This window comes from Lichtheimia ornata (genome assembly GCF_029851405.1).
Source record: "Lichtheimia ornata isolate CBS 291.66 chromosome Unknown scaffold00050, whole genome shotgun sequence".
In the NCBI taxonomy this organism is placed as follows: Eukaryota; Fungi; Mucoromycota; class Mucoromycetes; order Mucorales; family Lichtheimiaceae; genus Lichtheimia; species Lichtheimia ornata.
Window position 1 is genome coordinate 185380 of NW_026695370.1, and position 12596 is coordinate 197975.

Genomic DNA, 12596 nt, shown 5'->3' on the forward strand with positions numbered 1-12596 from the left:
AATCATACTTCGTTCAGTTACGTATTGCTCTGCATCTTTTACTCTGCCAGAGTCCACCTATTGGACAATGAACAAAGACCACTCTTCATATAGCATCACGCTTACAAACATAAAGGTGACTGCATCTCCAAACTTTACAATCAAACGTGGGGTTTTGAATAGAGCAATGGGCTCGGCCTAGCCAACAGTACCTTGTGTGAAAAGTTTCGCGTTCAATGTCGCAAAACGGCAAAAAATATTTTTGGTCGTCGTCGAAAAAAATTCCAAGAGGTCGACCCCGAATCCTGTTTGGCTGGTAGCGACATTGCGAAATCTGGGATTGGCAAGCTTGATCGTGAAACTGGCACCCAAGGTGCAGTTGGCCAAGCCGATCACATTGCTCTATTCAAAACCCCACGTTTCATTGTAAAGTTTGGAGATACAGGCACCTTTATGTTTGTAAGCGTGATGCTATATGAGAAGTGGTCTTTGTTTAATGTAAAGTAGTATGACTACAATAGAGCCAAAGATGCAGAGGGGCGTGTTGTGTAACGGAGCCATTTTGCATGACTGAAATGGCTAATGTAGGATACCATATACACCATCTATGATTGGCAGCTAACAGTCACTTCCTCACAATCGACACTGTTGCCCATTCTATGACATGTGAACAATGCTCCTGCTCCAGCCCAACGTTTCCATCATTCAACTTTCTTGATCCGAGCTGATTTGACTGAGCTACGCCAAAACAGCAAACATGAAAAAACTTGAAAGACAGACCCTGCGAATGTCTCCGTTTTTCAAACTCTTGGACGCTCCCATTCCAAATTTTCAAATGAAGCGTGAGGTCTTTATTAGAAAAAGTTGATCCGCATGCTTCAGAGCATCCTTCTGACCAATTTTCAAGTTGGAGGCGGGCAACGTCGGGGCGGTGGGCCGTCCGCTCTTTTATTCGTGCCATCCACCATTTGGACCGCCCCCGCATTTTAAATCTTCATAATGAGGCATGTGGTTTTTAAATGAATGAAGTTAATCAGCATGTTGCAGCGAACCTTCTGACAAAGTTACAAGTTCGAAATTGGGGATCCCAAGGTAATGCATACTATTTCGATAAATCATGAATCCGGCGCTGTCATGCTTTCCGACCTCCATGGTAAATCCCACATTGTACCCTCCCATTCAATATTTTCTAATGAACATGAGGTCTTTTTTAAAACAATGCTGATCAGCATGCTAAAGAGCGCTTTGTGTGAAAGTTTCAGGTTCGAGAGAGGCAATCTCAATATCAAGGTTTGACGTACAGTGTTCATGCATTTATACAAGAGGTGTCCGATCTATTTACTTCCCACTTCTTCCGCTCTCAGCTATTCCCTCTTCCTCCCATTCCCAACAGTTTCCCCATTCAAGGATACAACTACCACCTGCAAACGATTGCTCTGCTTCAACGCATCATGTCAATCCTACAGTTGCCTTGATCCGATTGTCTTTGACCGAATGCAAAGTCAATGGCATGTACACCCCACTACAACACGCGTCTTCCTGAAAGTACACTCTCTTGCACACTCCTCTGCCACTACCAATCGTAACGGAAGCTGCCATTAGCAAGATCTTTATTACATTGTGTCAAACAGCATTTGCCACCCTGTCATTCTACTACAACACACGCTCTCTTGCACACCCTTCTGCCACGATCAACCGCAACAGCTGTTGCTATCAGCAAGGCTCAAACAGCGTTCTCTACTTGCAACAACTTGTCTTACAGCCTTTGTTACGTTGACAGCAGATAGTCAATGTATGAAAACAGCTTTACTTACGTGCAGCAGTTTGTTTTCAATAAATATGGATCCCTATGGATGATGCCATATCAGCTATCGAGTGCACCACGATAAAAGCAATCTTCACCTGGATGAGCTACGATGAAAAATGACCAAGAAAGAGATAGATCAACAGCCTGATGGAAAAGGAATCATATCAGCAGCAACATTGGACTTACAATGGTTATGAATGGATGGATGCAATCAAGTGCAGCGATGAGGAATCCTGAAAGATTGCTTTGGCTACCTTTTGCGCTGTCAGCAGGAAAATGGATCTTGTCACGTGGATACTTTTGAGGATGGTGATGGATTGGATGGAATGGACGAAACGTGTTTACAGCCATGGATGGATGATATTGGAGTACTCGAATCAATGCATGCAGCAGCTATTTTTTCAATCATGGATGAAGGATGGTTATGACGGCAGCGATCAATAATACAATGACACCATTATCCCTGCTGCCTCTATGTGCTCTTATTCACTTTGCAATGTTGTCCCTTTATCTTATTTACTTGATAAACATCCACACTACCATGTGCTATTCTTCGACTTTCTATTGAATGAAAATTGGATTCAAATTTCAAGTTTATCGTGCTACCAGCTCATGTGTGCAAGATGAGGATCACTTGGTTGGTTTCTGGAGTGAAGTGGAGGGGGGTGGTTGGATGGAAACTTGAAGATTGGAAAGCGAGATTGGATCATTTATATGGAAGCCGTTATTTCACCCTCATGCGGTTGAGGTGATGGCGGGGAACATTTACGCTTGTGTACTATGCTTATCAACTATGAAGATGCCAATGACTTCTCTTTTGAAACGAACACTTACACAACCATCCTCGAGCAGCGTCTTATTTCGTGGAACTTGAGCACTGTAAGTACTTTGAGTGATGCCATTGTTGGCAATGGCTTCGTCTATCTCCAATTCCTGATTTATGCATGCACAATCAATCACCCCAAAGCTCCCCATCAATCTATCACCTCATCATCATTCTCAACAGACATTCTATCACTCTTTGTTGTCACAGAAATACCCAAGCCCACGGTGCAGGCATAAACAAGATGAATGTTGCCCCGATCGCTTTTTCTCTCACACATCTCTTTCTTTCCATCATATCACCCTATGATTGCTGACATCTTCAAAAGCCCTTGGTAAGTGCCATCGTGGCTTGTCCTCCTTGTGAGCGATCCATGTACTTATATTTATGATGGTCTTTAGTCTTTCATTGTTATCCTACCTTCATTGTCCTTGTTGTCATTGTGATATTTGGCTCCTTTATCAAGGTAAATCCTAATCGCCTCGCTTAATGAACTATATATCCATATGCTTATATGAATTCATTGATGAAGTTCAAAAGGCGCCCGAAACATTCGAGGTTGTATCATTGCAAGAAGGGGACGTCAAGGCAATCCCTAAGAAGCGAAATGCCATGGTGACTCAGGACTAAGAAAGGGGAGTGGAAGTAAGTATACTTTTATTTGTGTCGCATCGTTGCTTGGATACGCAGATAATTGATTTGTATGATGTAGGATAATAAAAGTATCAAGGAATTGACAGCGTTGGCAAAAGGCAACGATGCGATGTGCCCATACAGCAAAACAAGTGGAACTTTCGCAACAAATTCTGATGTACCAAAGTACAAAGTACTATCATTTAACAGACTCTTGAATACGGATCCGGATGGAAAGCGATACAATCATTACGTGAAAACCCTGGAGTCTGTAATTTAGCTCTGGGGCGAGCTATGAAAAGTGAGTTCATCGAATGGCTAGACGCTTTAAAGCTTTAAAACATGTCACCATTAAGCAATAAAAATGATATTTGTACTCATACATGACATTGTTGAACGTTTCTGTGACATGATATGCAAAAATCTATTATTGTAAGCAATGAATGAATACTAGAGAGGGAATGCGGTGCTTGTGAGCAAAGGGGGAAGATACGATGAAACACTATCCATGAACCATCTATGAGAAGCGTACTCGCTTTTTGCTCTTGGGCTTTGTTTCCTTGGTAGCCTGCTCTTGTTTTTGCCTTTCCTTCTTATCATCGGCATTCTTCCTTTTCTTTTGCTTTAGCTGCTGCTTCGCGTGTTCCTGTGACGATGATGATAATGTAAGCATGTCATCTACACACCCATATGCAACATCACTTACAAGCTTCTCTTTCCTCTCCTCTTTCTTTTTATCTCGTTTGCTTTCCTTTTCTTCGATCATCTTTTCAATCTTCTCCTGTATTGAGATGTGAGTGGAGAGCTGTCAATGGATCAATCAATGTCCTTACCCTTCTAGCCAGTTTCTCAGCTTCCTTCATTTCCACCTTGTTGGATGCCTTATCCACCATCTCAAGCATGAAGTCCTATAATAAAATCCTATGTAAGCACTCCCATTTACCTACAAATCCATTATCCCGCTTGCTTACAATAGACGCATATTTTGGGTTGTCTAGCTCGGATTTTCCTTTCTCACGCCGTTTGTGCTTGGACTGTTTCTTGGACACTGAAGCCTTCTTCGATCTTGGTCCTTTTGTATTGGTAGCTGATTTGGACTGATTCGACAAGCATGTGTTACCAACAACGATTCCAAAGTCGAGCATGGGATCACTTACTTTTGAGATCGGGGTCTTTTTCACCATGGTTCGTAAAGGGATAAAGTAGGGTGTGGAACAACGCCGCTGACTAGCAATTTTCAAGTGGTTTGCCAGGTGTGGCTGCTGCTGCGGTGGGTGCCTTTTGCCTTCTTCCCGCTTGATCGCGATTGACGAAACGTCCACGACCAACGTCGACTCACACATCACAACAGCGTCTATATAACTGTTCTTTTTATCACGCGTCACCTTTATATTACCTTCTTGAAACGAATCAGCTCTTAATTATATCTCCATTTGCACATACCCTTATCACCATGGCTTCCGTCGTCATTGCTCTCGTCTTTTAAGTAATGGACCATAACTTCATACCATTCTTCGCTTCAACATTTCCCGGCTCGTTCGTGGTATCAAAAGGCTTCAAACACAATCTATTTCTTTGGTTTCTGGCAGCATTTTTCTCTGGCAGTATATACACACAGCTTGATAAGCATTGGCACCATCATCATCATCACTATACAACAACGACGACTACGACCTATTCAGTAGCAGAATCACTATTCAATCTGGCATTATCAACCGTATACCACGATGAACGCCAACGCTCCAACATTTGTTCCTTCCTCGGCCACTACAACGACCCCTGCTTCAGATGGCCAGAAGGCTTTGACTACTACTACCACTACCCATCATCAACATCTCCCTCGTGACAAGAAACAAAAACGCCGCAACAATCACCGCAGCAACAAATCAGCTCCAGCTACTACCACGCATGATCGTCCTTCCAATCACCAATCACCCCAATCACGTGCTAGAGAACCTCGATCTCAGAGAAATAAGAGAAACGATCATCAAGTGGAGGTATGTTGTTGTTATTGATATAGATACAAATCAAATCATATACTAAATGTGTTGTATATATAGCATACAGCACAATCACCACCCTCTGCCACTGTTGTGGATAAGAAAGGACGTGTCTCTTTGAATCATCTATTGAACTTTACGTTTCCTGAGAGACAAGCACCACCACCCACGCATGGACCAAGACGTCGACATGTTCAACATGCACCTTACAACAAAGAACGCTTCTTGAATGCCAATTTCCGTTTCATTGTGAGTGCGACAGGAGAATATCAGGTCCATTTGGCCGATCCAGATTGTGCATTTGAATGGCATACGGTTGAACAAGTATTATTGATTGCATCATCCGAAGAGGAACATGCTTGTCCTATCTGCCTATCACCACCAAGTGCTGCCCGAGTCACCAAATGTGGTCATGTTTTTTGTCTACCATGCGTTTTACATTACCTTGCTTTACGTGAGAATCCCAAACGACAATGGCGAAAGTGTCCTATTTGTTGGGATGCTATTTACGAGCGTGATATCAAGCCAGTGAAATTGCTAGTGAGCCCTTGGTCTGCACGCCGTATTCGTACAGGAGATCATCTCGACATGTCATTGATCTATCGTACTGCTGGATCTACGCTCGCATTCCCTATCTCGGATACATGGCCACTCCAAGACTCAGTAGTGGATGCTTACCTTGGTCGCAATACGCCACTCACACCATGGCAATTTACACCCGATGCAATGCATTTCGCTCGCTTCATGCTCGCTAGTCCTGATTATCTAAATGATGAGTTTTTGCGTGATCGATCCGAACTTCAAGAGGCTATCAAGGATGCTAAGGAATGGGGATCCACGGATGAAATTCCCTTTATTTTGGAGGCTGTCGAACGTGTCGATGTCGCTATTGATCGTGCAAGACGTCAACATAGTAAAAAGATTGACCTTGCTATCCACACATCAAAGACTATGTTTGAGGTTGCAGCATCATCTGATATCAAACCATCACCAGTGACTATTGAATCAGCTGCAGAGGAAAAATCATCCACGAATGAGAATCAGCAGGAAGAGAAAGCTGATGAAGTCCCAATGGCATATCTCGTACAGCAGCAGCATCATATTGGAAATGGCCATGCTAGTGATCCAAAGCAACAACAACAACAACAGCAAAAGCAGCATCAGCCATCCAACACAGCCTCACATGCAGACTACTACTTTTTCCAAGCCAATGATGGACAACATGTGTATCTACATCCACTCGATAGTCGTGTCATGAAGCATGAGTACGGTGATTATAGCCATTTCCCTCTCAAGCTACAAGTCAAAGTAGAAGGTGTTGAAGAAACTTCCATGACAGAGGTATGTTCAAATCATATGCTTACATGCGCTGCGTATTCATATTACTTTTTTATAGGATCTACGCAAACGATTCAAGTATCTTAGTCATCTTCCTTTGGCATGTGATGTGACATTCGTTGAAGTCGATTTGAAAACACTGGTCTCTAAAGCTACGCTCAATGTCTTTGGCAGTAAGTAAAGTGGATGGGTGGATTATCTGGCTTGGGAAAGAAAAGTTGCCAACTTTGGTCTATGTATCTTTTTCTCTCGCTATAGATGAACTCAAGCAGCGTGACAAAAAACGACAAGAGAGAGTGCGACGTGAGGAGCGTATGCGTAAAGCTGCTGAAGCACGACAAAAGAAGCAGACGCGTCGTTATGAGGAGGAAAATCGAAGATTGATGGATAGTGACCCCTTCTTCCAAATCAACCAACCTATGCGCCCTGAAGAGAATGATGAAATGTTGGCACGTGCCATTGAGATATCCACTCAGGAGCAGGGAAATTCAAGTGGACCGCGCACTGTATGGGGTACTCGTGCTGTACCTACACAAGAGGAAGAACAAGCTGCTCAAAGCAATGAATGGGCCGATCATATCATTATTACCACAAAGAAGAAGAAGAATAAGCATAGAAAAAAGTGAAAAAATACATGACGTGTTTTGTTTGACTCTCTCAAAATGATGCTGGGATGAATGTGTATGATGTAGTAATGACAAATGTACGCTATACCATCTCATTTTATTGGTGTAAAAAGCAAGGGAAGCATGTTCAGTGAAAGCGAGGAAGAAAGTGGATCATCAAATGTCTTGTTCAGCGAACGGGAATGTCTTCGTATTGATACATGGTCTCTCGAATGTTCGACAACTCGGCTTGGGATAGATTATGGCAACTCCGTGAGCATTGATGGTTCCAAGAAGGCGAGCCGCATCGATAACAGCTATGGAATGTGTGTGAGATTAGCTCGTATGGGCATTTGTTATCACATCACACTTACAATTCTCGCTTACAAGTGCATGTAACAGTGCTGCATCCTTCCTGTTTAATGAACACATGTACGTTGTATCAGTGTCAATGGTTCATTCGACGTCAAACATGGGAAAGCTTTTTACCTTTTTCTCGACCATCTCCTTGCAAAATGGACAACGTGTCCAACTATTTCTCTTTGCCAACTGCCGAGCTTGGATTGAATTCTCGCGTTCCTTTCTACGACGTCTCTTCTCCCCACCAGGGCGTTTCCATCTAGGGCCTCGGTTGTCCTCTTCATTGTCCTTGCATGTTATTCCTATATTCATACGACCTGTGTGTGAGAAAAGGGATGTCAAAAATAACAAAGAATGTGATGGAATACCCACCCGAATGCCAAGGTGTTTCACAGCGGAGACATATGCCTCGGGAACAATCGAAGCATTTTGCATATACGTGATGGTCGTCCTCATCATCTTCCCCTTCTGGAAAAAGCTCAAACGATGCGTGGCAATCAGGATATGGACAATAACCCTGTATTTGGGGATGATGATGATGACGTTGTTGAGCATAGAATAAAGGTGAAAAATGTCAATGGGTACTTACAACGCTATCCATGACGGTATTTTCAATGACCTTACGCCACCAATAGTGGGCCGAGTTGGGTGATGTTAACACAAGTGGCACAATAGCAATGGCGCTGAACGTGCCGGTGCAACTTTGTCGTGGACAAGCAATGCGCTCGTAGCTTTCTTGAGGGATATCAAGTTGCGTGTTCAAGTAGGTGGCAAGGCAAGCTTGGCATACAACGTCGTTGCAGTCTTCGGGCTTGAAGGTTTCTTGTTTGCGATGCTTGTCCAGGCAAATGCAGCAAGTGGCTGTGTCACCACCCGAAGACGAGGACGATGCTTGTGTGATGCTTCTGGTTATCATTGAGTGATGGACCAAAATAGAAAGACAAGAAAGATATTTGGCGTCTGTGTGAGAGGTGGGATTCTTTTTTATGGGAATCATCTAACAGTGGCAGATGACCCAAGGACTTTTGAGCCATAAATTTCCATGTGCTCGTGTGCTTCAAGTATGAGTAACAACTCCGGTAGATATCCACCCGATACCCGGTACCTTCATTCTTATTCTCATTTTCTGCAAGTTGCCAAAAGAAGTGCACTTGATCATCAACTCTTATGCAGTCATGTTTGGGTCTAGTCTCTTCTCCACACCATGCAAATAAACTCATTCATTGTTCATTGATGTACAAGGTGTGTACTTACAAAGCATACCCAAAGACAAGAAAGCAAGGATAATTATACGAGAGCACAAGAAAGAAGGTTGACTGTGCTACTTCCTATTTGTGATGGTTCTTCTGGAAAACATCATTTCCGCGTATGCGTAAACATGCAACACGCAATTTCAACAAATCGTCCATGAAAGGACAATGAAGACCACGCGACCTTGATTGGTCCGGGGTTATGTAGTATTTTAAGCACTGGTATCTATATCATTTGGCCAACCTTGTTTTCTGCACGCCCATTTTTCTTTCTACCTTTTCTCTCTCCTTCTTTTCCCCCCACACATTCACTTGGAGTTCTTTTACCACATTGTCTGTTCACATACCTTTGTATCTTTACCATGACAACAGCGATGGCCCTTTCAACACCAGCCACAGCTGCCACCAGTACCACAACAACTACAAGGAACACAGCCAAAGCCAAAAAGACATATAAAAGCTGGCTTAAGGATGGTGTCAATGGAGGTCCTTCCTCTATGGATGTGCTTGTAGGTTGGCTTGCTAATACGAGCAATTATGCAAAATGGCGAGGAGGAAGTTCATCGATAGCTTCCCTTGACGACGAGAACACCAGCAACAACAGTAGCAGTAGCAGCAATACAGAACAACGTACGCCCAAAAAGATTCTTCTCGAAGAAATTATTGAGAACATGCGACAAGTCGGGATCTACCATCGACATCCTAAAGATGTAGCAAGCAAGATATCCACACTACAAAGTAATTACCGCAGCGCCCGTGAATGGAATGAGACTGAAGGAAGAAGATTACGACAGGCAGGTTTCCACCCACAGACCATTCATGGTAATACTCACATTTATTATATGGATGGGTTGGGGGGTTGTGTGGTGATGGTGGTTGTCGGGGATAGGAAAAGAGTGTATGACATGTCGTATCTTTTCTCACGGCATGCACAAGTTTGTATGTGGGTTGTGTGTGAAGAAGAAAAGGAAAAGAAGGGGGTTCATGGTGAGTGTGTGGTGGTGGAGAGGTGGCGGCTGATTTGTGTTATAGACGAAAAAACAACCCGTGACACACTATCTCTGTATCGCACCTAGAGGAGCTTCTCAAACGATTCCCCTACTGGGATACCCTCAACGACAGCTTTTCAAATATCCGCACCCCACCAGCATGGCCCATGTCAATCAGCAGCATTATGGATCGCAATAATGATGACAATGATGATAATAGCAAGGAGCATCAAGAATACCATTATCATAGCCCACCAGACGACCATCCATTATCACCACCTCGAAGACGACGGCGTGTAAGCGATAACAACGTATCAAAGCAGCAGCAATCAATGATTGTTGAACCTGAATTGACACAGCCGTTGGTGGATATCAATGATGAAAAGGAGCCTGACAAAGCAGAGACATCACAAGAGCCCACGGCTGATTTCTTACGTGAAAGGCGAACAGAGCGTGAGCAACTTTTGTTTGAGAAGGAAAAGACGCGAAGGATCCGTGCTCAAGCGGACCTTGTCAAGAACCTCGTTGATGCTGGCTTTTCAAAGCAGGAGATTGCTGAACAACTCAAGCACATTTAAATCAACCTTCTCTTCTTCTCTTATGCAACCAAAACAGCATGTGTGCATCAACTTGTTTTACAAAACGAATAAAACATCCATGTGCGCCAGTGTTACCCCACAACCAACATGACAACAATTGTGGCTATGGCATGTTCTTATAGCCAAATATGGGAATAGCATCTTCATTGTTCATATAACTACTATGCACCCCAACATAGCTGATCACGCATCATTTCGTAATTCCCCAAAATGGAGATCGCTTTATTCACAAACGTAAACTGCTACGATCACAATGGATGATATGTACGTAGTAACCTACTTTGGCAATGGATAATGTATGCTTTGATAAATAGATGCAATGTTCCAGGGAATGGTTGGCTGTAGATGATACAATACATTTACTGGAAGCTTGAATTGCAAAAGACATGTATTGCAGGATCATACAATAAGAATCCGGGCATTCGGGACAAGTATAAAGCCGTCGCTTGTAGTACCAACAATGACACCATTTCATCCATTCCTTCTTGTATTTTGTTGCCGACGACGACCACTACTACTACTACTACTACATGCGCACAATGGCAGCACCGATTGAGAAACAACGTACAGTTGCGATTGTCACAGGAGCGAACACAGGTGTCGGCTACGGCATTGTACAACGGCTACTTGAAAAAGACTGCAGCATAAAGATCGTCATGGCATGTCGCAACCTTTCACGCGCCAAGCGTGCTCAATCGAGCCTCTTGGAGCAATTCCCTTTCGCCGACATTGACATTGAGCTTGTGGATCTCAACAGCGTGCGTTCAGTGCTTGAGTTTTGTGCCAACATAAAAGCCAAGTAAGTGTTGTGTGTGTTCTTCACCCCTGGTCTCTATCATAAGCTGACAACATTCGCATGCTGCTTGTGTAGGTTTGATCGGGTTCATCTCCTCTTTTTCAATGCCGCATCACTCATTACCTATGGTATCAATTGGAGCGACATCTTTTGGCTTTTCTTCAAGGATCCTGTTGGGCTTATGGAGCGCTCAGATGCAACTATTCAAGTCAGGGGTGAAATTAATCAAGATGGCATGGGCTCCATGTTTGCCGCTAATGTGTTTGGACACTATGTGATCGTAAGTGCATCATGGGCAACAACGATGGTGGTTGAGTGGATGTTAACCTTTTCTCGTTTAGGCACGAGAACTAGAAAAGGAGTTGGATGCTTCAGGGAATGGCCGTATCATGTGGACAAGCTCTTTGACAGCTGAAAAGCGTTTGTTTAACATTGACGATTGGCAAGGAGTGAAAAGGTAAGCTCTGGATTAACATGACCCAACATGACATTCACCTCATAACATTGGCAAAATAGTGTTCTTCCATACGAGTCTTCAAAATGGGCATGCGATTTAGTGGCGCTTGGAAGCAATGAAAAGTACAAGGAACAAGGATGCAAAATCGTGTCATACAGCACAGCCCCTGGCGTTGTTGCAAGCACCATTGGTAATCTTCCTTCATGGATTAGAAGCGTGAGGATCTGGATACATTACATTGTAAGTAGCAGCAATAAATGGAGAAAGGAGGAGCTGTCATGCGAAGGATATTGGACTCGGACCATTGGTTTCATGAATGGGAGATTCATTATGCATGATTTTGTTCTTAGTTCCGGTTTTGTGGTGTAACATCTCAGAATATTACTGGATACCGTGGAGCTATTGCCTCTGTTTTTGTCGCACTGCAACCGCATCTCGTAGACTATTTCGTTCGCTACACTTCAGCAACAACCGCTTGGGGTAGATCGTTCGTCACATTAGCACCTATAGAAGGTTACGATAAAAGAGAAGCTAGTAAACTTTTGCAGCATTGCGAGACGGCTTATCAAGCATGGAAAGTAAAGCTAGCTCAGGAAAAATAAAAGTTTACGCTTCGTTGATTATACCATATTAAAGGATACGTGTTCATCGCCATCGTTTGTACTGCATACCAATCTTATGGAAAACACAATAAAGCATGTTTCATTTGCACTATACATAGGATTCGGGTATATATAATAAGAATGGTGTACCGATCAAAGGATCAATAGTCGCAGGAGCTGCTATCGCCAAGTTAAACCTTCCCACTCCAAAACACACCGTCCACTCACATACAATACCCCATCATCACCACCATACAATAAAGCAATTTCAAGTCTCACGCTTCATGCACTTTCAAACAAAGACACTTTCGGGTGCAGTGATCATTTTGGTTTATTAACTATACCATGGTCAACTTAA

General features: G+C 43.3%; 6 protein-coding genes across 6 annotated transcripts; 4 read left to right on the forward strand and 2 right to left on the reverse strand.

The window, feature by feature from the left end:
* Window positions 1-2566: 2566 nt before the first annotated feature.
* O0I10_009025 (uncharacterized protein) lies at window positions 2567-2848 on the forward strand (the record flags this gene model as incomplete). The annotated part of the gene is made up of 1 exon (XM_058489023.1): window positions 2567-2848. One exon carries the CDS (start codon window positions 2567-2569, stop codon window positions 2846-2848), a length of 282 nt encoding a protein of 93 aa, XP_058340249.1.
* A 911-nt stretch (window positions 2849-3759) lies between these two features.
* On the reverse strand, window positions 3760-4387 carry O0I10_009026 (uncharacterized protein; the record flags this gene model as incomplete). Its single annotated transcript, XM_058489024.1, has 4 exons — window positions 3760-3888; window positions 3949-4023; window positions 4076-4150; window positions 4214-4387. 4 exons carry the CDS (start codon window positions 4385-4387, stop codon window positions 3760-3762), a joined length of 453 nt encoding a protein of 150 aa, XP_058340250.1.
* A 582-nt stretch (window positions 4388-4969) lies between these two features.
* On the forward strand, window positions 4970-7206 carry O0I10_009027 (uncharacterized protein; the record flags this gene model as incomplete). Its single annotated transcript, XM_058489025.1, has 4 exons — window positions 4970-5239; window positions 5303-6583; window positions 6639-6753; window positions 6839-7206. 4 exons carry the CDS (start codon window positions 4970-4972, stop codon window positions 7204-7206), a joined length of 2034 nt encoding a protein of 677 aa, XP_058340251.1.
* Window positions 7207-7375: 169 nt separating this feature from the next.
* Window positions 7376-8461, reverse strand: O0I10_009028 (uncharacterized protein; the record flags this gene model as incomplete). The annotated part of the gene is made up of 5 exons (XM_058489026.1): window positions 7376-7502; window positions 7560-7600; window positions 7675-7847; window positions 7918-8062; window positions 8135-8461. The coding sequence occupies 5 exons, from the start codon at window positions 8459-8461 to the stop codon at window positions 7376-7378; spliced, it is 813 nt and encodes a 270-aa protein (XP_058340252.1).
* Window positions 8462-9157: 696 nt separating this feature from the next.
* On the forward strand, window positions 9158-10362 carry O0I10_009029 (uncharacterized protein; the record flags this gene model as incomplete). Its single annotated transcript, XM_058489027.1, has 2 exons — window positions 9158-9617; window positions 9872-10362. The coding sequence occupies 2 exons, from the start codon at window positions 9158-9160 to the stop codon at window positions 10360-10362; spliced, it is 951 nt and encodes a 316-aa protein (XP_058340253.1).
* Window positions 10363-10922: 560 nt separating this feature from the next.
* Window positions 10923-12238, forward strand: O0I10_009030 (uncharacterized protein; the record flags this gene model as incomplete). The annotated part of the gene is made up of 5 exons (XM_058489028.1): window positions 10923-11182; window positions 11255-11459; window positions 11521-11636; window positions 11696-11876; window positions 11987-12238. 5 exons carry the CDS (start codon window positions 10923-10925, stop codon window positions 12236-12238), a joined length of 1014 nt encoding a protein of 337 aa, XP_058340254.1.
* Between the last annotated feature and the right edge of the window lie 358 nt (window positions 12239-12596).